We start from the raw sequence: 25417 nt of genomic DNA, 5'->3' as shown, positions 1-25417 counted from the left end.
CATTATCTGTGGTAATTTTTTGGTAAAACGGTGATCTTTGTGACAACAATATTTTTGTTAATGTAATGAGAAAAATAATCTCAGTAATATCTTTGTGATCAAAATGTCTGTAATAATTATTTTATGATACTATTTCTAATATAATTTTATTTTGTGTAAAAAAAATTTAAACCTTGTTTTATATAGTTTTTAATGATTTATAAAGTTTTAATCTTTAAAAGAATAACGTAAGTAAATAATAAGCTTTAAAAATATATTTTTTATGATCATACTCAACTCATAGAAGGTTAAATGCAGCATAAAATGCTCTTTCCAAAATCAGGACCAGAGCAGTACATCATCTTAACTGCTCTACCATTTGGCGTTAATTACTTTGGTTTCTAAAACCAAAATACAGTCCCCGGTTAATCTATCGGATAGATTAACCAGTCTGCCGCTTTAGAGGACCCGCATTCGAGCTTATATAGATTCTATCCAAACTCGAATGCGGGTCCTCTAAAGCGGCAGACTAATCCTTTAGCATTTCTGTCTGCTCGCTCTTCTAATAGATTTTGTTTTATTTGACGTCAAACAGAAATCGTAATATGAACCATTATTATTTCTTGAAATTTAAATTTTTTTAATTACTTTGGAATAAAATTGAACTTTATGTCGATTAATCCGACAGATAAATAAGATATAAGATATTGTAATCATTCAAACAATAGAACTAACAGAATCTTGACAACCTGAAATCTAACTTTAAAGTATTTAGGATTTGATTATATATGTTTAACTTTCTAATCATATGTTTATTGTAAATACAGTATACTAGTTTTAAGATTATTACGATGAAAAAAGCGAAATGTGATTAGTCAGTTGAATCTATTCATTTTTTTTTTTAAACAATGAATCGTTACTTCGTTTATAACCCATATTAGCAGCAAATTTTTCAGTTAAAAAAAAAAGAATTTTTTCGGTCCTTTAGGTACCAAGAGAACCTTTCTTATCATATCCATTGTAAGTTTGACTAGGTCCACTTGGGGATGACAGGGTAGTGAGGAGAGAGAGCATGACTTATCCGGGACAGATCGTTCACGAAAAATTACTGAGATTTCCAGTCGGTTTGGGAAGCGGATTCATTTGATGCTCCAATCATTACATTGGAGCATCAGATGAAAAGTTTAGACAAACGAATGTTTAAGGCTTTTAAGGAGTTGGCCGGCCGTTCCGGAGGATCCGGAATGGAATCCTGGCGAGCAATTCCAGGAATTTTAGAGATGATCTTCCTCCCTCGAATATGTCGGGTCCCGTTCTTTTCCATTCGCGTTGTGAGCCTGGCCGAACCTATAATTAACATGATTTAAAAGTTTTCTTAGTGTCCACAGGGCAGAAAGAGAAAAAATTATAGATGTATATTATTCTATATTCTACTTTTTATTCTTTTTGAATTCTGAATAATAATAATAATAATATTTAGTTATATTAATCAATATTATTGTAAAATATTTTTTATTCTCAAAGAATTTTAATCAATATTATAGTTGATAAAATTGTTTATATATCGAAACAATCAGAAACAATAATAACTGAAACAATATTGACCTGATTTTTCAATTTTAATTATCAGAATTTACTGAAATTAGAAGGAAAAATGGCTAAAAAACTGTCTTGTAAAGAGAATATATCAATCTCTTTGAATATAAACGAAGTAATATATATTAATATATACAGTATTACAAGAATACCAAATTTCCGTTTAAACAATAATAGACAATAATAGACATTTATTTTCTTTAGGGAAGAATCAAAACAAAGAAAAATAATAGTCAAGTAAATGAAAGGAAAAGTTTTATTTCAGTACATGCTAATGTATTATAATCACTTTACTATTTACATTTTAGAAAGAAGACAGTTATACGCATTTTATTCATAAAAACAACTTAAGAGAAAAGACTAAAGAATCTATTTCGGTTTGTTTAAATTTCAGATAAACCTAAATTATAAACATGAATTAAAATAATTATTAATTTCAGAGAGTGAACTATTCTTGCAATGACAAGAATCAAAACCTAAACGTTTTACTCCAAGCTGAAGTTAGAACTGATGTAAACCAGAAACGCTATTATACTAAAAAGTCTATTATATTTCAGGTTCGGTCTTTATTCCGTGCTTCTACTCCAGTAAAATGTTTATTTGTTTATTTATATTTTATAGGCTTCGAATGCTGGAGAACAAAATAAAGATATAGATGAAATGCAAACAGAATCCAAAGTAAAGTCACTTTATATGTAATCTTCGGAATTTTATTATTTTTATTTTGTTAATATTAAACAAAGTAATGAAAATAAGTTTGAAAATATTTAAATATACTTTAAATTACAGACATAAAATTAATGAATATTGAAATAATTATTTTTTATTATAAATCTATTATTCTAGAGAGAATTGGATAAAGAAGTTTTATCTTCATTGACTGGATCTTTAAATTTACGTGATAGAGAAGAGCCTGAAGGTACATTTGCCGAGGAACAGAGTAGTCTCTTATTAAATAGTTCTGAAGAAGTAATTCGTGAAGAACAACACGTGACCTTTCCGGTATTGTTAATTAAATATTAACTTAGTGATAATCTTGGCATTTTAAAATTCTGAAATACAAAGTTAAAAAGAGAAAATTTGCATTTCATAATGAGAATTTGCCATTTAATTTTGAATTTTAAGTATAATAAACAATAATTATTATTATACACAGTATTTCATAATATATGTTCAAAATTTAAACTATATTGCATTATATATATTGTATAAGAGCAAAACAGTATATACTCTTATTATATTAACTAAAATGGTCTTTATTTATGCTCATCACGAGATAGGCCGAGCCCTAAATGAGATAGCCGGATCGCGAAACACGAGGTCTTGCTATCAGGCTCTCCTGTTTCATGATCAAACTAATCACGAAAATTCGTTGTCGTATAGGATAAGGCAACGCAATGCGAGAGCGATCTGCCATGGGCAAAATGCCTTTCTATGGGAAACTGGGTCCTGTTTAAATGTTAGACATGTAAAAGAAACTCGGAAAACTCCAAGCGGCTATCTCGGAGATCAGGGAATACTGTATTGCGAATCTGTTCGAAATTGTTCGAATCCGGGACCAACTATCAAGTTTTTGCCACTTGGCTTCACTGGTGGGTCAACAAAATTTTCTGGGGATCTGATCGGGACCAGTTGTCAGGGCCCCAGAATGATTCGGTCGGATAGAGGTGACAGCTTTTTCTTTGTATATAGCAATGCGACACGTGAGCGATCTGCCGAGGTTAGATACCTCCCGGGAGGACAATGTATGGAAAACTGGCACTTATTTTGGTGTTACAAACGTCAAGAAAACCCGAAACCTCTACCTGGTGAGCCCATTGGCGAGGCGCGAACCCACTAGACATCTTAGCGATCACTTATCGCCCTAGAAACTAGAATGAAATCGTGCTGCGAATTGAATTCTCACGAATGTCACATTCGTGAGAATTCAATTCGCAGCACGATTCAGTCTTCAGAATTTTAAGAATGTGGCGGCTGCTTCGTCAGATTTTGTTTAGCGTAGTGACAACTGTACTTGAATGAAGAAGCTGTGATTGCTCCGTAGTTTCTCGGTTTTCACTCCGCAACTTCTAATTGACCTGGTTACAGTGGGCTTTTCAAGTTTGAATATAAAGTGATTCTCCACATACAACTCAAAAATCTCTCAAAGCTGCAGGCAGTATTTCAGTCATTCGGCCATCGAAACAAAGACCGCTTGCTAGTACAATGCATTAAGAGTGTCCTCACTCTTAATGCATTGTACTGGTGTTAAACTAATGCATGATATATGTTTCAGATAACTGTCAACGTTCCTAAAAGTTTTTACATAGAAACTGTAAGTTTTTAAAAATCTAATAGTGTATATATATATATATATATCAATAATGCGAAAATTTTATTTTATTTTATTTTCTAGCAAGAAAATGCTGAATACAATTTTGATGAATGGGAAAAACTGAATATTGAATCTCCAATAAATATCATAGACTATATGCATTTCTATGCTAAACCACCTTATTTGATAGACAAAGATTCTATTCTTGGTATCAGTCCAGGGGTTAGTTTTTTTATGAATAAATTTATCATAAAATTTATAAAAGTAATATAGTATTAAATTTATTTTATGTAAATTTATAAATTATATTTAAAAGTAAGAATATTACTTGATTTGAGATATAAAGTAATATTATTATTTTCATTAATTATATAATGAAATAGTTTAATTGTTAATTAATTAATTTTAAATTTATGTTTATATTCGTACAGTCCAGTAACAGATCGTGTCCATCTTTAATGTATAGTGAAGAATATGACAATGACAAATTGAATTTAGTAAGTGTTATAAATTAAAATTTTACCTGAATAAAATTTTATAATTTCAAGGAAGAATATGTTGAACTGATTAAGGAGAAAATTTATGAAACAAGACAAATCTTCAATACAGAACTGAAATCTTTGCGAGATGAATTTAGCTTGAGGGATATATCAGAAAATGTAAATTGGTACTTATTTTTAAAGTCGCTAATTTAAGTTTCATTCGTATCTATTATACTGGAATAGGAAGATGAAGATGAAGAGAGAAAAGAATCGATTATGATTACATTAGAAAAATTGCAAAGAGATATTGAGAAGAAATTAATTTTGCTAAAAAAAGACATCAAAGAGAGTTTACGAAGCGAAAGAGTACATTTTTATTTATTTTATAAGTTAATTATAGTTTATAAGTTTTATATTTTTATTCTACAACTTGTGTTTTAAAAACTGAACGATATCTAATCTTTAATAAAATCATTGATATAGTACATATATAATTATTAGTAGTAGAAGTAATCCTATGTCGATAACTTTTTATTTACTCCTTTAAATATTGAAAATTAAATTAACCTCTATTAAAAAGAAAATGTTGAAAGATTATAGAAAATTTTTTATTATTGTTGATTTTTCATTTGCTTGCACGGATCCATGAGTTAATGATTATATTTTCATTTTATTACTGCTTATTTTATGGAAATTGTAATTTTTTTAATAATAGTCTTTGAAGACCATTTCTTTAAAACCAACTACATCACATCGTTTCCGTGATTTGGTAGACACTGTCGTGCATGGAATAAAAATAGAAAAAGAATTGGTAAATGCTTTGTATTGAAAGAATGCCATTTAAGAATAATAAAATTAGTTCGTTGTATAGATACATGAATTTTTCATTGATAAGTAGATTAAATTGCATGACGAATCTCCCAAAAGATGGAAAATAACTGAATTGATGGTTTTGAGACAATTAGGAGGTAATGAAGGAAGATATATTTTGTTGGTTCTTCATCAACCTACAGCTTTTCATTATGTACTTCGTGTTTTACCCAAGGTGCACTATAATACAAAAGAAAAGGTAATTTTATAAGTTTAAATTGTAAGATCGCGCATGTTTTTTTTTTAAACTCTTTCGCTCTGTGGGCAGTAAGGTCTTTTTAGCAAGTACATTTAAATAAAATAAAAGACAAAACTGTCCAAAAAGGATCACCATTTATTACTTGTGTTCCAAGACTAAAACATTTTCGGCGACTGACCTTCCTTTTTAGGCTACTTGTCGCCGTAAAGTTCACAAAAAGTCCTTTTAAAAACACAAAACATCCAATTAAAATTTTATAAAATTTCTGAAAATGGAACTGGTGACATGCAGTTGTCTTGCTTCCATCATACCTTCTTTTGGGGTTTTCTTCTTCTTTTTATCTACTAAAGAGTAGCGCTGGAAAATGTAGATTTTTAGAGAAGTTGCCCCCTGGTGACGATATATGTAGAAATTTCTTCTTTAAAAGAACATTTAAGTTTAAAGAACATTTCTTCTTTAAAAGTACATTTAAGTTTAGACCAAGTCCACAATAGTTAGGGCCAGGGCTTGACATATCCAAACGAATAACATCTCTGAAAAATTAGTGAGATATTTTTAACCCGTCCAAACTCATTCCGGGTTCCCAGAGCGACAGACTGTCACCTTAACAGCTTGGCCATCCGGCCAAATCTATTTTATGTTAAAATAATTAGTTTCTAAATAGGAAATTGTTAGGTAATTTGAATTAAACAATTCTTTTCAATTAGGTAGAAAAAATGATGACAGAGAAGCATTGTTATGAAATTTCCAAACGAAAACACAATTTAATTCAGATGTATCAAGCTTTCGAGACTAGTTACAGGTAAGTTAGATAAGAAAATTATCATCTAAACTTACTGTAAATAAATGTATTAAGTATTTAAAAATGTAAATAAAAATGTATTTTGTGTTTTAGTTTTTGCTTTCTCTTGGAATATGCAATTGGTTCGGATCTCGGTTTCCACTTGAATAAATTTGGACGTTTAATTTTATATGAAGCCAAAACAATCCTGATGCAAATCTTTAAAGCAATCGATTTTCTACATAAAAAAAGTAAATTTGGAATTTTTTCTTTGTAAAAAAATATATTTTTTATTGCACTTTTTGCACTTATTGTATTCGTGTTCCATGTCATACTACATCGGTTATAGAATAATGAAGAAACAATTCAAGATAATAAACAATCACAAATCAAGCGAGACCCATAATGAGAGCGGGAAGGTAATCGCTACCTTCTCGCCGCTCTCATTATGAGCTCAACATATCTGGGACAAACTCCCGATAGTTGCGAGTCCAAAAATCTTTACAGGAGGTACAGCAAACAAACAATATGTCTTACAAAATTTTTTACTACCTGAGAAACCTAGCTTTCTCGGGAAAATCATTAGAAAGGGGATGCTGCTGCGTCCAACGTATTCCCTAAAATCATCTCGAAAAGTTCTTGGGATTCGAACCCCCGGTCCCCTAGAGAGATAAGTTGATGCCTTAATAACAGCCTCGGTTATTTGGCCATCTGTGATTACTCGATCAGGGTTTATGTTTTAATTGCAGTCTTGAATCCCATCAAAAACATCTAAATGAAATTTCTGACTTTTGAGATATAATAAATGAAGATCTTGGGCCAAGGATGCGTTAACTCATTTTTTCAAGTTTCTGGGTAAATCATCCTAAAGTTCTGAATTTGTTATATATTCTTATGTTCGTAGAATTTTTAACAATAGAATGTTTCAAAAGAAACTGAGTTAACATATTCTTGCCCAAGATCCTTAATTATTTCATTGTAAATTGTTTAAATTCACAATGAAAATGTCAAATCTTCATTTTCCAAAACTTCGATAGATTAAAAATATTTCAATACTTCATTAACCTTTATATTTAGCTATTTTTGAAATTAAATATGATTTAAATGAATATTTTGTATTTTTATAGAAATTATTCATCGCAACGTTCAACTATCCAGTATTCTTCTCTTCGACGAATGTCAAGTAAAATTATCTGATTTTGGTTTATGTTCGGTAAAGATCGTTTTCAAGTTGATGAATATCTTTAACATTTAAAGTATTAATTTTATAATTAACAATATTTTAGTTGGAAAATTTAGCTAAAGACGTCTGTGGAAATGATGAATATAGAGCTCCGGAAATGGATGGAGTAACGGAATATTGTAAGAATTATAATTAATGCTTTCATAATTACTGTATAAAATCGACGAAAAAATTTAAATAAGATAATTGGAATTTAATTTCTAATAAAGTTTGCATAAATATAGTTACTATAATTATATTCACTGTGTATAATGCTTTCAAATCTTAGCTAATTTATTATATTTTTATAGCTTTCGAGATTGATATCTGGTCGTTTGGCGTTATCGCTTACAAACTACTGGTTAGTGGAAATTCCGAAAATGTTGATAAATCAGATATCTTAAAAGGTAAGGAGGTTTGTAAAATTAGTAACGGCTTTAGACGTAGGCGATCTAGACTTCGTGCTCTTAGCGGCTTCAAAACCACATGAATACAAGCTTATTGATATTCGGTCTTGATCCAGTACTCGGACGCTAGTTAGGCTACTAACCAAGAACCTGTACTTTATATAATACCGGTATTAAGTTCATGTGCAATATGGACTTTATGTAAGTTTATATAAACTTACATAAAAATGGTATCACACGATCTAAAACTAGTAACGGCCGGATAGAGTTGGTTAAGGCATCAGTTTACCATTTTGAAAGAGCCGAAATCATATCTGGGCTAGCAACTCCCCAGGAATTTTATGCAGGCCTATCCTGGATACTTCGGGCCGTCACTCACCACCTGGCTTCCCCCATTTTGAGTCTGGTCGAACCCACGATGAATATGGAAGAATGGTAAATATGGCACTCCTATGGCCCAGAGAAGAAACAGTTTAAGTTAAGTGGGAAAAATCTAAACCTGTATTAAATTATATGAAATAACTACCGCAATGTCTTCGATTAAATCCTGGATGGTTTAATTTTAAAACGTATGTATCCCTCGGATTTATTTGAAGACTCGGAGTTTTTTGAGGTTTAGATTTATCTTACAACAAGAGATAGTGGGTAAAAATTGAAAAAAATATCTTATTTTCTCGTACATTTTCCGAACGATTGAAACAATTTATAGACTATTTATGGAACACAGCTACAGCATGTTGTGAGGTCGGAGTTGGAACCGCCGGAGTCGAAATCGGTAAAATTCTTCCAACTCCGGCAACTTTGAATTTTACTATTGGTAAAATGTGAAATATAAAAAATATTTTTAAATTAGTTTTTAAAATAATTTCTTAGAAAACGGACATTTCGATAAATTTAAACATCAAAAATATATTCATCTATAAAGGCTATTTCACACTGACATTTATGCGTATCGCACGCGACGTGCTCTATACTTTCAGAAAATAACTTTTATTAATTTAAACGAATATATTCATATCAACTGTCGGTAGGAAGTTAACTATTTCGGTAGTAGCAGGAACGGAAGAAACTATTTTACGGGACAATTTATTAGTCATTCATCAAATAGTTAATTTTTGCATTTTATTCGATTTAATTTTTTATTTAAAATAATTAAAGTTAACCATTTTAAATAAAAAAAAAATCATTTTCTTTATATACTCGAAAGTTTTTCCGAGGTAGATTCGTTATATGCATTTTTGATTCTCACAGTAAATTTTGCTACAACTTTTCATAGATAAATTTTAAATTAAAATATTTGGATACCCAGTGGTGTCTTTCTTATAAAAAAATCATAAGATGACATTTTAAAAAAGAAAAGATTGGAGTCGTAGTCTCATATTTCAAATTTGCCTGAGTCCGAAAAAGCCCGGGGTTCATTTTTAATTGCACCTTTATTCCCTTGGGGTTTATTCGATTGGTTTATTTGGTTACGGCAACGCGACACATGGGCGATCTGCCGAGGAGGGAATGGCTCCCGGAAGGTCTTTTAAGGGAAACTAGTCTCTATTTAGGTGTTAGTAACGTGAAAAAAACCCGGAAAACGCTACTTGGTCAGCCCGTTGGCCAGGCACAAATCTACGACCAACTACTAGTGTTTAAGTGTTTAGTGGTTTTACCCACTCGGCCACCGGCAGGCACCAGAATTTATTCGAAGAACGGGTTTATTTCAATTTCGGAGTTTAATCGAGGAAATGCCGCATTTCTTGAATTTATCAAAATTTATTAGTAAATTTTTATTTTTATTCTTTTTTAAAGAATCAAAAGAAAATTTTGTTCGTCTTAGAACTGTCGATATAGAAATCCAAGATCTTCTGAAGAAAATTTTAAAAATTGTAAGTATTTAAGAGCAACTTAGTAATGAAATAAAAAAAAAAAAAGAAAAAACTACTTGAATGTTAAAGATATTAATTGTATTGTATATAAATTGTATATAAATTGTATTTCTTGTTCAGAATCCTAAAGATCGCATCGGTCAGAACAATTTATATCATCTGTTAAAACAAAATATTATTTTTTCTGACGAACTAATTTAGCTGTGCAACGTTTTTAACAATTTTTTTTTTCCTTTTTTGTCAATATTAAGAAATGAAATTAAAAAGACTCCTTTTCTTTTATTATTTTTTTAAGAAAATTTTTTGTATTATTGTTACCAGTGATAAAGATTTCCAAATTTTGTAACACAGTATATTTGAAATAAAATTATTTTAACAGTTTATAAATGTCTTTAAATTTAATCCTGTAAATGATTAATAATGATGAATTTATCAAAATTTTTCCTCAGTTCTATATTTACCGTCATTCCAGCTGGACAGGATATGAGATTAAAATGTCATAAAATTTTTCACAAGAATTTGTTAAATTATATTTTACACGTAATATTTCTTTTAAAGTCTCAACACTTAACCTTCTCCTTATCAATATATTTTTAAAATAATGATACCTCTTTAAAAAGATCATTTTCGGAAATATAGTAGCGCCTCGATTATCCGACTCAATTGGGGACTCAGGTTGGTCAGATAATTGAAAAGTCGGATAACCGAAAAGTACGAAAAAATCCATTATTAGTGTAGTAGACTATATTATTATATCCCATGTAATTAGTATATTAGTATATCGCTATTAACCTACTTCGCGTTGAATTTTCATCGATGTTAAGTCTAACAAAAATTTTTTAAAATACAGTAATAATCGTCGCTATTGTATCGTTAAAAATTAGAAAATTAAGCCTCGTTTAAATACTGGCTCCCTTTCATGGTCGAGCCAGTGTTGCCAGCTAAAACACGTAAAAATAATGTTAAAGTAGCCAAGACATAGGCAAATATTGTAGCGCCACATCAGTAGCGGACATTTGAAATTTGCCAACCAAGACGGTCGGTTAACCGAGGTGTCGGTTAATCGGGGGTCGGATAATCGAGGCTCTACTGTATTGCTATCTGGAAAATGTTGACTAATGTGATCGAATGATTTTTGCACATATTCCCAATTAAGTTATTGTTTTAACATTACCCAATGAAAATGTTCAATACCATTGTAATGTACTGTCCACTCTTCTAAATAATCTAAGCAATTACTATAGAACTTTTTGACATGATTCGTGAAATCTGCGCGATTTATTGCACCTTGTTTTTCTAACTGACTTATACTATTACGGATGATTAATGGAAGAAATTATTTTCTAACCGCTCTTGACACTGAAATTTAAAATTTTTAATTTCGTTTGCTACTTCTATTACCGAAATTTTGTCACCTTCAATAAATTTTACAGCATTTTGAAAAAGAGCTGCTTGATTGTGTACAAACTCTAGCCAAATTTTTGAAGATTCTTTTTCAAAAATCTCTTCTAAAATTCTAGGACATCCTGTAAAGTTTTACCAAAATATCCTGCACGTCGTAAACTTTGGGAAACAAAAGTGAAAAGAGAAAACTGGAAAGCTACCAACAGCAACTATTTATTTGAGGTAAGTGAAGTATTAACAATCATCTATGTATGTAAAATTTTTATTTTATATTCGGATGATATAACAGTTCATAAAACAGTCCAAATTGCTTAACATTTAAATTAATAAAATCAGTATACATAAATTAATTATGTATTGATATAGTTTAATATTTATAATATGTGATACACAATATCTGATATGAAAGTTGTTAATTATATAAATTTACTTTATTTTAATGAAAAGTATTGTAAATTATAATAGATTTGTAATTTAGAACATAAAATATATAAAATAGAATTTGATATTGAAATCATTGGTGAATAATAAATATATTTTAATTATACAGTATTAGTCATAAGCCACTTATAATATATTATTATTTTAATTTAATAAATAACAATAATAATGTATAAGTATGATGTGTATTGAGCAGGAAATAAATTGTTTATAAATATAATAAAATCACAGTAGAATACATTTCATATTCTATATATATATATATATATATATACAGTATATAATATTTTACTTATTTAATTGCATGAAACTTATTAAATAATTATGCAATCGCAAACCGTAATATAAGTAACATATACAAATAAAAATTATCTTATAACAAAAGAGTCTCATATTAGTAATATATATGTCATAACTAATTTATAAGGAATGGATTAATTATTTATTCCGTTTACAATTAATTTAATCAATCTCATCATATTCTCCTTCTTCTCCTTCAAAAAACTCGTATTCTAAAATTTCATATTCCGATTCTTCTTCGTTGCCTTCATCTTCTCCACTTATCTTAATTTCTTTACTTGTAGGTTGTTCAATAAATTCGTAAACAGATTCTTCTAAAACACTTAAAGGTGTTTCACCTTTAATATTAACATCTTCACAGATACTGGTTTGAAGATCAACGTTTCCTACATTAATACTCGTATCTTTCTTACTCGTTATGTCTTCGTCCTTCATGCAAATTTTTAACAGTTGTAACTCTTCATTATCTTCTTGTTCCTTTATAGAATCGAATGGTATTTGTATAGATGATGGAGGTTCAGTATGGACGATGCTTTTCGATTTCATCTTTTCTGCTTGCAATTTACTAATTCGTCTCTGCCATCTGATGGTGTCTTCGGGAGATGCCACAGTTTTTACCATGTGCTTATTCGATTTGATGAGGATGAAGAATCCGATTATGAAGATGGCAGACATTGCTAAACAGTATCCGACAATTATGATGTCATTCATTGCGCTGGTATCAAACATGGGTGGTTTCTTGGTTACATATAACCCTGTTTCTGTGGTTATTTGGGACTGTCCACTTTTAAGACCTTCGATCTTTCTCTTTGCTTTAATTTCTGAAATGAGTTTTTGAATTATTTCTATATCTTCTATAATTTTTTTATATTTATTATATCTATTGATTTCGTCAGAGTCATCCATGTTTGAACTCTGCTCATTTCCAATAGCAAGTAGATTTCTGTACAATGTTTCACTTACAGAAAGCGAGAAAGTCTTATTTAGAATTATTAAAAAGAAGCAAATCTTTATGAATAAAGACATCGTTCATATTTTATAAACAATTATTAAATAATAATAATAATAACGATGCTTAACAATATTACGTTTTTTCTTGTTGAAAATGATATAAGATGAATTTATAAGTATCTAAAGCTCTAAACAATAGAAGATAATAAATTTTTTATTTGATTTCATATAAAATTTCGATGTTTTATTTTTCCGGTGTTATGCATACAGAAAGGAAAAAAAAATCAGAGGAAAGAATGAGAGTCCGAGTATTAAAGTAATGCACATTTTTTGAAGGATTGCAGAGAGTAACTATGCAAAATTCGTCCAGATTTGGGAGATATGAACTAGTTTTTCATGTTATTTTCTGTTACAGAATTATTGATTGTTTATAAATCGTCCAAATGACACTCATTTTTCTTCTCACCCCTTCGACCATAAACCATCAAAATTTAATAGCATCAATTCCACTTATATAGAAGCTATCTTGCCAAATTTCGATTCTTCATCATTACTCCATCCTGAGATATTAAACGAAATAGGAGGTCAGGAGGTCTTAAAACACGGAAATTTGCAAAAATCCCGAAGGGTCAAATCTCACAGGATTTGAATACTTTCCCTTCTTATGTATATATAACAGCCGGAAAATAAAACCGGTGAAAAATTTTGCCCCTTTTCGAAGTTCTTGGTGAATAAAGTAATTATATTACAGGAAGAATCAGCTAATATAAATGACGTTATGTAATTTACATTATGTCAGCCAAGGTTTTCTTGAATATAGGCCCAATAAATTAGTGTTTCTTTATTAATAATTATTACCATAAATCCAGGCTCAATAAGGTTTACGGCGCAAACTGCCATAATTTTTAAACAGGAAATGTTTCTTATTGGCTGTTCGGAAACGTTCTATGCGGATTTATCGCTGTTTTACATGTAATTTTGATTAAAAGACATTGTTAAATTTAATTCATTGACCTTTTCGAAACAGATACGAAATAAGAATAAATTAAAAACAGGAGAAAAATTTTAAAATAAATATAATAAATGTAAGTTAGTCAATTGAATCCCAATCGACCTACAGTAACTTATTGATCTGCAGATAAATCGATTGCTATCACCCCTCAGAGGAGGAAGGCCAAAGACCAAGAAGGTAAAGATTTCGACTCCAAGTCAATAACCTGAGAAATTTATCATGGGGTTAATATTGTGTTCTTTATTAAACTTTATCTGTTCTGCAGACACGTATAAAAGCTATTTTCGTGCTTATTATAAGGTCACTATAACACTGAGACGCCGGTATTCAGGATGGATCCGGGTATATCGTGGCGGAAAAACTCACGAAAATTTCTGAAATTACTGCCACGAATTCGGTAATGGGTCCTTAGAGTAGAAAGTGCGCTCCAGGCAAGCACTTTGAATTGGATTAATTAGATTAGACAACACAGCACAAAGGAGGTCTGTTAAATCTACGTTTAAATCTTGAAAGCAGTAGGGAAACAATGGCGACACTTCCAGTTTGCTGGAGTGTGATGCTGCACTTGTATGATTGACAGACTAATAGACCACGTGTCATAGATGAAAGTGATTCTGAATGGTAAAAGTGTAAAGTCGTTTTTGATGATAAATTAACTTTTAAACATTACAATAGCAAAAAATCATTTAAACAATTACCATTTGTTGGACCATCACGTGGTGATTGTTTCATTTTGCAACATCTAAATCTCTAAGATGTTTACTTTTTACAAATATTCAATCAATTGTTCATCATATGGCCTACTAGCTGTTACCCGCGACTTCGCCCGCGGAGGTTTTGCAAGCAAACCCCATTTATATTTAGTATTTCAACAACCATAGTAATTGTTATATAACACCTACCGCCGAGAATGATGAGAATTGCCGAGAATCAAACAAACAATTTTCAATTTGATCAATTTTCTGGAACGTTTACAATCGTTCTATAATCGAATCAATATGCAATAACAAATTCGAATCTAAAAAGGTTCGAACATTTGGTTAAAAAATCGAAATATATAAAAATATTTATAAGAATGTCTGAAATGTTATAATTTAATACACCTAAGTACTTAATGAAGACTAATCGTAACAAAAAATCGCATGTGAAATAGTACAGTAGAAGCCATTCTTCCTGTTAAGCCTTAATGCTCTCCCTCTCCCCCCGCTGGGGAATTTCGAAAAATCCCTTCTTAGTGTGCATTGCCATGGCATACCCTACTAAAACGCAGATAAAAACAAAAAATCGCATCTAAAATAGTACAGTAGAAGCCGTTTTTCCGGTTAATCCTTAATCCTCCCCCTCTCCCCCCGCGGGGAAATTTCGAAAAATCTCTTCTTAGTGTGCATTACCATGGCATACCCTACTAAAACGCATATAAAAACAAAAAATCGCATCTAAAATAGTACAGTAGAAGCCGTTTTTCCGGTTAATCCTTAATCCTCTCCCTATCCCCCCGCGGGGGAATTTCGAAAAATCCCTTCTTAGTGTGCGTTTTCATGACGTACCCTAACTGTGTACCAAATTTCACCACTTTAGGTTCAGCGGTTTGCTCTCGCGATGAAACAGTGAGTGAATGAGTCAGTCAGGACAAGCAATTTTATATATATAGATCATATGGCCTATGATAGTTCTTTTCTTATCGATAAACTTACTGAAGAATTATTTTTTTTATCGTGTTTCTAATTTCGATTTTTTTTTTTTTTGGAATTTGAAAATTTGGTTTGCACTCTCCTCTTCCTTCCTTGATTGCGCCAATTGATGCCACTTACCTTTTACTTCTTCCACAAATGCTGTCAGATCAAATGAGAATTTCCTATCTTAATGAAAGAGCGAAATATTTTGACTGTATTGTTTTTAAGGTATTTTAATATAGTACTTATATTCCATTTGAGTGTGAGCATCTTTATATTTCTATTAAAAGTATTCGTAACTTGTATTTACATTTTTCCTTACTGTCTGAGTATTTCACACAGATCTTTTATCGTTGTCACTATGAATAATCTCAAGGATGCACTTCATTTCTATATTTATTTTCCAGACTGTTATATATAAGAGTGAAAGTATGGCAATCGGTCAAAAAACGACCCCCAAGAATTTTTACGTTTTTGGACTCGGCACCGTAAAACGTCGAAAAATGAAAAAAATAATAATAATAATAAATAAAAACGAGGCTTTTTCTGTATATATGGATGTCAGTGTAGGCCTACGTGGGACACGATTTTGATCACCCTCTTTAAATTCCCGTGCTTTTTTACCAAAAATTTCTAAAATGTTGTGAAGTTTGTATGTTAGGAAGATCGAAGCTATTAAATTTTGATGGTTAAGCCGGCGTTGCACAGTTTGCATTAATTGTTAATTTACCGTGAATTAAGTTTGATTGTAATACGCAAAGAAAGGAATGAAAGAGTGTAGAGAAACGAGTTTTCTTAAGACATATTTTCGCATTAGGTACTGTACGCCTTTATACACTGATACGTCTCCAAACTAGAAAGTAAAAGTTATTAAATTGAATTTGTTGTAAGTCACATACTTGATAGAGTTAATAACATTGGATTATATTTTTTAATTTTTACAATTTAAAATTAAACCGGAATAATAAAATGCTATGTAAATGATATAGAAACGACATTTAGCACTGTGGCTTCTATCAATATATAAGAAAAATTGATGCTATTAAAATTTTTTGGCTAAAGATCAAGAGGGTGGTGAGATAGAGTGGGTCATTTGTCATAGCTCGAGAGGAATCAGACGTAATGACGATTTTACTCGTTATTAGTTAGCATTTACAATTTTTTTTAAATAAAAAACTCATCTTTTCNTGACGATTTTACTCGTTATTAGTTAGCATTTACAATTTTTTTAAAATAAAAAACTCATCTTTTCCCTCAAAATTAAGCGTTTTGACATTTTATAATAATTAATAATATTAAAAATTTCTAGTGATAAAATCTCAAAACAGTTTATTCACTATAATTAAAAATATAAAATTATATTTTAAACAAAATCTCATAACAGATGGGAAGATTACGCAACTCATTGCTAGATTTTTTATTTTTGCAATAACAAATTTTTGTGACGTAAAAATTGTCAAGAATAAAAAAAATTCAGGTATACGATGAAATTTATCATCAAGCAATCTCTTATGATGTATAAATATTTTTGCCTGAAATTTTACTAAAGCCGGTAATTTACGTTAAAAGTTTGGTTTTGATAAGTCGTGATTTCTATAGGTAGCACTTTTCATCATTCTTCTGTATTTAACAAATAAAAATAAAGATGCTTATATATAGAATAAACATATAGATCTATATAGACTCGGTGAATTTTATTTGGGTTACAGGTAGTGTCGTGACAGTTAAATAAAAAAAGTTTAACAAACATTTATGCACATTACATTACGTTTCCCGATACAATTTAAAATTTTAGTAACGCCTTCTGTTATCATATTTTACTAAACAGACTTTCTTATTTTTAATTGTTATAAAATGGCAAATTTATTCCCACCAAACAAAAACAAAGTTTTATACTCGTCATCCGAATACTTTTCCTTCTCGTCAAGAAAATCGTCGTTTTCGAGTGGATTAATTAATATAAAGATGGGCAAACGCTTCATAATAACAGAATTGACAGAAGTAAACGCTTCTCTGAAAGTCTGAATTGAAGTATCGCCGCATTTCACGCACACAAAATGAAAAATATACACAAAACATTTATTCTGTGTTATCTTGGGTTTCAAACGCTTCAACTTCTCAAATTTTTCAATTGCAGTCTTGTAATCAGATTTTCCGATGTAAACAGAAAAGCATTTGCCTTCACCCCACGATATATTGTTAATCTTTCTAAATAACCGTTCTTTGCGTAAGAAGAACTTGAACTACTATTGTTCTCTTTCAAATATATAGCATAATCTACATAGGCGACGACACACTTTGTTTCCTCTGCCGGTATATTTTCTTCGTTACATAGATTCTCCGTGTGCTTCTTTATTCTGTTAGCTGATACGTCATACACCAGAAGGTCAGTTTCACTTAGTTCGAAGGGATAATTTAAAATATTGAAGCCCGGAAGAGCTGGAAATACTGATATCTGTATTTACGTTGATTTTTCTGTTGAAAACTTCGGAGCTGAAGAAAAATTTTTCCATGTCATGCGTGCCTTCCTTGCCTATTAAAACTTCATCCGTTTATGCAATTGGTAGTGACTACCTCATCTGTATCATTAATTAATTACAGACGTGACAGTCATTGCTAGTCTTTTCTCAAATTGCTATCACTGGTCGGGTTGTACAAAAGACGTTTTGCCGTTTATTCGAGGATTTCTTCGAAATTCAAATGAAATGAAAAATTTCAAAATCGAGTTTGAATAATTTGGTCCATGAACACACCGAACTTGTGTATCAAATTAAATAATTTAATGGCATTCATGAACACACCATTCCAATTACTTAAGGCTACGGTATTTACATGACTTGTTTTTGTACTTGTGCTGCACTATTCACAGAGATGAATACAATCATAAAAATGGCGTTATTTATTATAGCAGTTTCATATGGTACTGCAACTCTTTTTACATGCTACTCAATGTCTCGCTTTATTTCCGAGAGAAGTCTTTTATATGTAATTATGATTTATAGATTTATGGGCATTTTAATGAAGATTCGCATATTACACGTTGCATCTGCATCTCACAAGCTAAAGGTAGATAAAAACTAATATTTTATTTGTGAAAATTGCATAATTTTGTTAGCATGACGTATTTACGTTTTCTATTGTTATGTTGACGATACGCGTTAATAATATAATATTGACGATTGTTGAGAATTTATTGTCGAAGATTTTCGATGCGATTTTTGCTTATGCGAATATTTTTATTCATTATGAGTTATTTAAGTAAGTTAATTTATGCTTATTCAACGTGAAATTATATTAAGTCTTTATATAATGTCGTAATGAATACAAAATACGAAACTAATAATAAAATTTCCCAAGACGTTTAAAAAACCGTAAATTTTATACAGTAAATTATAATAATCACCGATGTTACATTCTCTCGGCTAAATAGAAAAGATTTGAAGTAAAAATTAGTCAATGCCATTAATAACAATTAATTGTCAAGAATTAATTCTAAGTAATTTACTTCTGCTGTTTTCAAAGTAAAGTAACGCATACAAATAAAATAAAACAAAATCTCCTAGCGCAAATTTTATAAGCCACACCAGACATTAAGCAAATAAGAATTACGACCGAGGAAATGTGTTACGCCCCGATAATACTTTCAAACTTAAGTATATTTAGTTTATTTATTTCCTAGAAACTGCGTTAAGAGAATGTCTTAACTGCAAAAACTAAACACACAAGAAATTGACAGAAGATTAACGAAATATTTCTAAATGTTATTAATGATATTTAATTATGTTTGTGACATTTCGAACGTTGAACAGATTTTGTACAAATAATAATTGACGATTTTCTTTCTTATCCAATATTCCGGTGTTACATGTAAAATGGAGATAAGTCAGATAACATCAGAAAATATAAGACATTTTAATACAAATTCATTTTACACGTCTTTTAACGCGACTGGAAGATTTGTTATAATTTATTCAAACATTAAAAGAAATCATTATATTTTAATTGTATTTTGAAAAAATAAATAATATTCATATAACGATTATTTCCAGATTGTGAATATTTATTTGCTGGAAGTTACTTACCGTTGAGTAATAACTTTTACTTTAATAATTATCAGGTAAGTTTAATTCAAAATTCTAATCTATACATTACTTAGAATCGAGTAACTAACATTCTGACAGAAACAAAGTAAAATATTTTCTTACGTAAGCCAAATCCAAAGCAAAAATTAATATGTAAAGACACTCTGAAAAACATCCCGGAATATTAAAAACTCTATATTATGAAAACTTCAATCTTTTTACAAACACTTTAATTAAAGGATAAGCGGGCATACGAGCTCTCATGCCAGTATTTAGTTTCTTACTTACTGCGCAATATAACATATCAAGCAAAGTGTATTTCTCTAACGTCGTCAATGTGCAATTCTTCTTCTAGTGTGCAAGATAGAAACGAAATATTTTAATTAGACCAGATTTAAACAGAAAAAGCTCACAAAATATTTTAGATTGGTTCGTGTATCTGTATGAAAATAAGATTTGATATAAATTAAAAGCATTTACATTGAAAAAATATATAAAAAATTTAACAGTATTGTTCTAATAGATAACTTGTGTTTAAAATATTTCGAAAGCGTGGATAAATTTTATTTTAATTATCGAACAGATAGATTTTGACTGTTGTGTTGAATGTTTAGTGTGACAAATCAAAGTCAACATACGGTTGAGAATACGAGAATGTGCATCGCTTACGCTTGGCCTTTATAAATTTTGCGTAGTCGAAATGTTGTTCAATGTTAAGCAGCATCATTATTGATCTCCAACATAATTAATTAAAAGAACAATAATTCTTTTACGAAAAACGTTTAATTTTTAAATTAATACATTCGTTGTATTTCGTGTGTTTTTTTTCTTTTTTTAAAAAGTTAAAGTTACAGTATTTAATATAAGCAATTTGTGACTTATGTACAAACGTCAATGCTTTGGAAGTATCAATTGTAGGTCATTTTACAGAATGACATTTTATATTTAGAAGTATGTACAATGTCGATATTTAAAAGACTAATATACGCCACTAAACAATTTATTGTTTGTTTCAAAAACTTACTTCTCTGTGATTAATGTTAATTACTACAAATTCTACTTATACACTGTACACATATAAAAAACAATTTAGGTATCGTCAAACAAAATTTTAAAAATACAGTATAAATTTTTATTAATTAATCACTAAAGTATTTCATGAAGGTTTACATTATTTAAAAGTACTGTATAAGAAATTTCCAGTACAATTTATCAAAAATTTCACAGGTTTTACATAAATGTCATTGATTAATAAAAAAAATTGTAAACAATCAGACAAATGCAATCAGCTTCATATATTTTAATAATTATTAAATCACAAAATCATTCCTGTTAAATATTTTTGTTTTAGTATATTGTGAGAAAAATAATTGTTATTAATTATAATGGAAAATAATTAGAATTTTAAAGGAAACATTCAGTGTGATACTTAAAATTCTTATTATTAATCGATTTTATTCTTATTATTTCAGGATAGAATGCAAATGCCCCAATATGGGCTTGCTACTAAAGTGCCTGGATTGCATGGGTTCTGGCCAATGCAAGAAGTGGGTGGATACGAACCACCTATTCAAATGGCCGAAAATGGGCCTTCTCAAATCCCAGAATACGGGATAGCTGCATCGCGTTTTCGCTCCAACGCGGTTGGAAAAATGCGGAAATTTTCTTACAACGCGGTTTTTTACTTTATTTAGAAACGAATTATCTTTCACATAACAGAAAAATCGCAACGGATCACGTAGGCCTAATACGCGCCGTAATTCGGTGTACAGAGCTAAATGTCCTCGAAAACAGCTGTTTGTCTACGTTGACGTGTTATTCCCATGAAAGTTTCATTGGAAGACCGGTATTTAGACAGATATGCATCAGTTACCATAAACACTCAAATATATCATTGATATTTTCGATAATTTATACTCTTTCAATGGGTGGGGACCGCAAAAATGGTCCAAAATACAGTATAAACTTCTATTGGGTGTATATTTTTAACAACATAGTGAAGGGAAGTTAATTTTTGCGATTTTTACTGTCCACAAAACTGCTTGAAAAATTTTTAGCCATAACAATGTCGAATGAAAAGAAAGGACCGTCGTTAGAAAGGAAATTTATTAATATATCTCTTCAAACAAAGATATAAATTTTGGATCAAATTAAAAATCAAGAGCGGATAGCTGATATTGGTAGGCATTTTAATTTAAATGAGTCAACTATTCGGTAGATTAAGCAATAGGAAGAAAAGATTAGGAATTCGGTCGCATCCGGATCATCTATTCTTGCGAAAATTGTTGCTCGTCCGAGAGCACCTATAATAAAAAAAAAAAAAAAANAGCCAGCATCAGAAATGTCTAAAGAAAAACAAATGATAGACGAACCAAACAATGCATCGTCGGCCCAAGTGCCAACGTATAGGCCATCATCGGTAGCTTCCGAAATTGAGCCAGCAACTGAAGTGTTGGTATGTGAGTCTACCTTTGAAAATATAGCTGAAACACCTCTATTCTCAGGTTCGATGGAATGTTTACTAAATCATAATAAAGGTAATAAATTGATATTATTACAATATTAATTTAATTATAATAGAAATATTTATGAAACTTGGATATATTTTTATATATTGCTACTATTGAGATTGCAGTTAGATATTTGAGTTTGTTACTTAAACCATCTTTAAATCCGGTATTGTCTTTTAAATAAGGGAGAAAATATCTTACGTTTTCACTAAGCATTAAATATATAAAAATAAAATGAACTAAAAGATAACATTTGAAACATAAGTAAGAAGCGAATGATTAACATAGCCGATAAGAGATTATAATAATTTTATTGTATTTTAAAATACAAATGATCATATATACTCAGAGATGTAAATTAAACAATAACTATTCGTTTTTAATATATAAATTTTGATGACATTTCAGCATTCTTAATCATCCAACAATTCGATATTGTGGATCATTATATTATTTATTGACATTGCTGAATACATTTATAGCGTTAAATTCAGTTTTCATAATTAAACAAATGGAAACAATACACATTTTTCAGAGGCTATCAGATGTTGTAATTATTTTTGTTTTATTAATTAAAATTATACATTATTTTCTGTTCATTTCATTGTGATTTTGGTAGTATAAAAATATTTTTGATTTAATTGTTATTAGACAATAAATTGAAAATTAAAAAGGATGCTACAGACAGAAATTTGGTTTTTATTTTTTACGTTTAAATATCTATAATGCAGACTTTTAAGCCAAGTTGCCAACGTTAAGAGCGCATTTCCATTTAAGGGTAACACAATATCTGCAATTTTTTCTCGTTTTCTTTTATCAAATAATCATCATGTTGTAAGACTCAGAGAATTTATCTCGATTTTATGTCTCTTATTTATATAATTCTAAATTAACAATATGAAACCGGTAATATTGCAATCTCTTATTGTTGTCTGCGAGTTTTAGAGTTCAATTCTTACAACATTCCTGTTACAGGGCTGAAGATTTGGGCTTACATTACTTGAAATTCGACCAAATACACACGAATATTGTTTATTTAGTTTGCTGCAGTGTTGCAAACCAAAACCAGCAATTGTTTGTTGTGACATCCTCACAAAGCCAGGCTGCAATTTTTAATTATATTTGAAATTAAATAAATTTTTAATATGCTTTCCATTTCAAATTAGTAGTGACTTGCTTCTGTATATAATAATTTTTTAACAATAGAGTCATCTATCTAACTGCATTCGGGTGGAAATCATTGAATGGAAATAACGTGACTTTCGGTTTGCATCGAAAGTTCATATATAGTTATTTGGGTATGCTGCTCCTAAGGTTTTTATTTGTCGGCTTTCTTATATATAACTCCGTTCTTGAGATTGAAAGAAGACAGACTCATAGTCTGACAGACAACAGTGACAATTTATAAGTCGACAATTTTTTTTCAAGTTGCAGCCTAATTATCCAGCATATAGCGAGTACATTATATACTTGATCCTGATGCTTTGCCTACAAAATTCTNTTGAGATTGAAAGAAGACAGACTCATAGTCTGACAGACAACAGTGACAATTTATAAGTCGACAATTTTTTTTCAAGTTGCAGCCTAATTATCCAGCATATAGCGAGTACATTATATACTTGATCCTGATGCTTTGCCTACAAAATTCTCTGGCACGTTTCTTTTTAAACCCATTGAATATTTATTGTGTTCTTATATTTAAAAATATCTAGTTTTTGCTATAAAATTACATTCTAAATATACATTAAAATCTTGTTATATAATATTTGAATTAACCTAGTTTAATAATTACTCTGTTTTCTTTTATATTTTAGTTTCTGATTCTTCAACTGATGTCGAAGACACAAGTAAAATTAACTCTTCTCACTTAGATCAGGATAATGCAGAAAATTTNTATATAACTCCGTTCTTGAGATTGAAAGAAGACAGACTCATAGTGTGACAGACAACAGTGGGAATTTATAAGTCGACAATTTTTTTTCAAGTTGCAGCCTAATTATCCAGCATATAGCGAGTACAATATATACTTGATCCTGATGCTTTGCCTACAAAATATTGTGTTCTTATATTTAAAAATATCTAGTTTTTGCTATAAATTACATTCTAAATATACATTAAAAACTTGTTATATAATATTTGAATTAACCTAGTTTAATAATTACTCTGTTTCCTTTTATATTTTAGTTTCTGATTCTTCAACTGATGTCGAAGACACAAGTAAAATTAATTCTTTCCACTTAGATCAGGATAATGCAGAAAATTTCACCAAACATACAGATATTACTGAAATTATCGAACCAGAAATACCCTCGAATAGAAAACAAGAAAGAAAAATCGATGAAATTTCTGATTTTTCCGATGACGAAGGATTTTCTTCTAACGTAAGCTGATAGATTATATTAATACTAAATAATTCTTACATCCTTTTAAAGTTTATCACCGAAAAATAAATAAGTTTAGTGTATTATTGAAATAGGATGCAAGTTATTTATTTAGTACTAAATAAATTTTACGCCAATTAATTAAAAATATTTTGGTATTTGAATGTTGTTCCTAACAGAAATCAGAATCACTTTCTAGTTTCCACGTTTTCATTAATCATACAATACAAATTTTAATACGTTAATTTGCAATAAAATTGCTGAATATGGATTTAACATTTTTTTAAGTTAATTCGAAATTTAGAAATATTTATTTTTCGTTATTTTACAGAATTTCGATGAGCATAATAATGAAGATTTTGATTATTCTCCGGAACAATTCACGGAAACAGTGGACGACATCTACATTCACAGACCGTTAAAATGGGCTTTTATAAATTTAGAAAGATTTTCTCTTGTAAGTGAAATCATTTATGAAGAAGACGAGTTTGAATACGAAAATGCTTCATCAGAAGACGATGATTCCATCCACACAGATAGCGAATTAAGAAACAGTGAACATTCTGATGATGTCNACAATTTTAATAAGTCTTGTAAATAATAATTTCATCAATTGAAGTCATTTCATGTCATTTGGTCATTTGAAACTAACGAAAAATCACTTCAGAAATGATATAAATTGATATCATTAGTGATGATGAAATGATGTTTTTACTGGGATAAAGTTGATATCATTTAATTGCTACTAAAACTCTATAAATATATTTTGTTTTCATTTTAAAAAATTAAATAAGATATAAAACATTTATTTAGTTGTAAAATGTGTAACCACAGACTTTAATTATTATTACAGGCGAAAGTCACAAAACTCGTCAGCATTCTAAATACAATATAACCACAAACCTCCGGTAACATGGCGGACAAATTGCATCAGAGAGA

At 29.8% G+C, this 25417-nt stretch overlaps 3 protein-coding genes across 4 annotated transcripts; 2 read left to right on the top strand and 1 right to left on the bottom strand.

The window, feature by feature from the left end:
* The first annotated feature begins 1554 nt into the window (after positions 1–1554).
* Positions 1555–10069, top strand: LOC111613149 (protein kinase C iota type-like). Of its 2 annotated transcripts, XM_023354463.1 has the most exons (20): positions 1555–1690; positions 1780–1812; positions 1884–1952; positions 2016–2132; positions 2197–2253; positions 2422–2577; positions 3851–3889; positions 3971–4111; positions 4321–4386; positions 4438–4548; positions 4615–4737; positions 5087–5182; positions 5270–5440; positions 6148–6242; positions 6336–6472; positions 7349–7434; positions 7508–7583; positions 7755–7850; positions 9648–9724; positions 9845–10069. In XM_023354463.1, exons 1-20 carry the CDS (start codon positions 1634–1636, stop codon positions 9923–9925), a joined length of 1884 nt encoding a protein of 627 aa, XP_023210231.1. In that variant the 5' UTR covers positions 1555–1633; the 3' UTR covers positions 9926–10069. The 2 variants fall into 2 exon arrangements, with proteins under 2 accessions (XP_023210231.1, XP_023210232.1); XM_023354464.1 differs by lacking the exons at positions 1555–1690; positions 1780–1812 and having other exon boundaries at positions 1934–1952; positions 2016–2116.
* Positions 10070–11881: 1812 nt separating this feature from the next.
* Positions 11882–12897, bottom strand: LOC111613145. Its single transcript, XM_023354460.1, has 2 exons — positions 12833–12897; positions 11882–12690 (listed from the first exon to the last, which is right to left on the bottom strand). The coding sequence occupies exon 2, from the start codon at positions 12596–12598 to the stop codon at positions 12032–12034; it is 567 nt and encodes a 188-aa protein (XP_023210228.1). The 5' UTR covers positions 12599–12690; positions 12833–12897; the 3' UTR covers positions 11882–12031.
* A 9024-nt stretch (positions 12898–21921) lies between these two features.
* LOC111613151 lies at positions 21922–25079 on the top strand. The gene is made up of 3 exons (XM_023354466.1): positions 21922–22124; positions 24282–24478; positions 24810–25079. Exons 1-3 carry the CDS (start codon positions 21929–21931, stop codon positions 25077–25079), a joined length of 663 nt encoding a protein of 220 aa, XP_023210234.1. The 5' UTR covers positions 21922–21928.
* Positions 25080–25417: the final 338 nt, after the last annotated feature.

The sequence above is a fragment of the Centruroides sculpturatus genome, unplaced genomic scaffold, assembly GCF_000671375.1.
Source record: "Centruroides sculpturatus isolate CEXI.00-Female unplaced genomic scaffold, Cexi_2.0 scaffold1663, whole genome shotgun sequence".
Taxonomy (NCBI): domain Eukaryota; kingdom Metazoa; phylum Arthropoda; class Arachnida; order Scorpiones; family Buthidae; genus Centruroides; species Centruroides sculpturatus.
The sequence above is the reverse complement of the archived record's forward strand: the minus strand, read 5'-3'. Positions and strand labels throughout refer to the sequence as shown.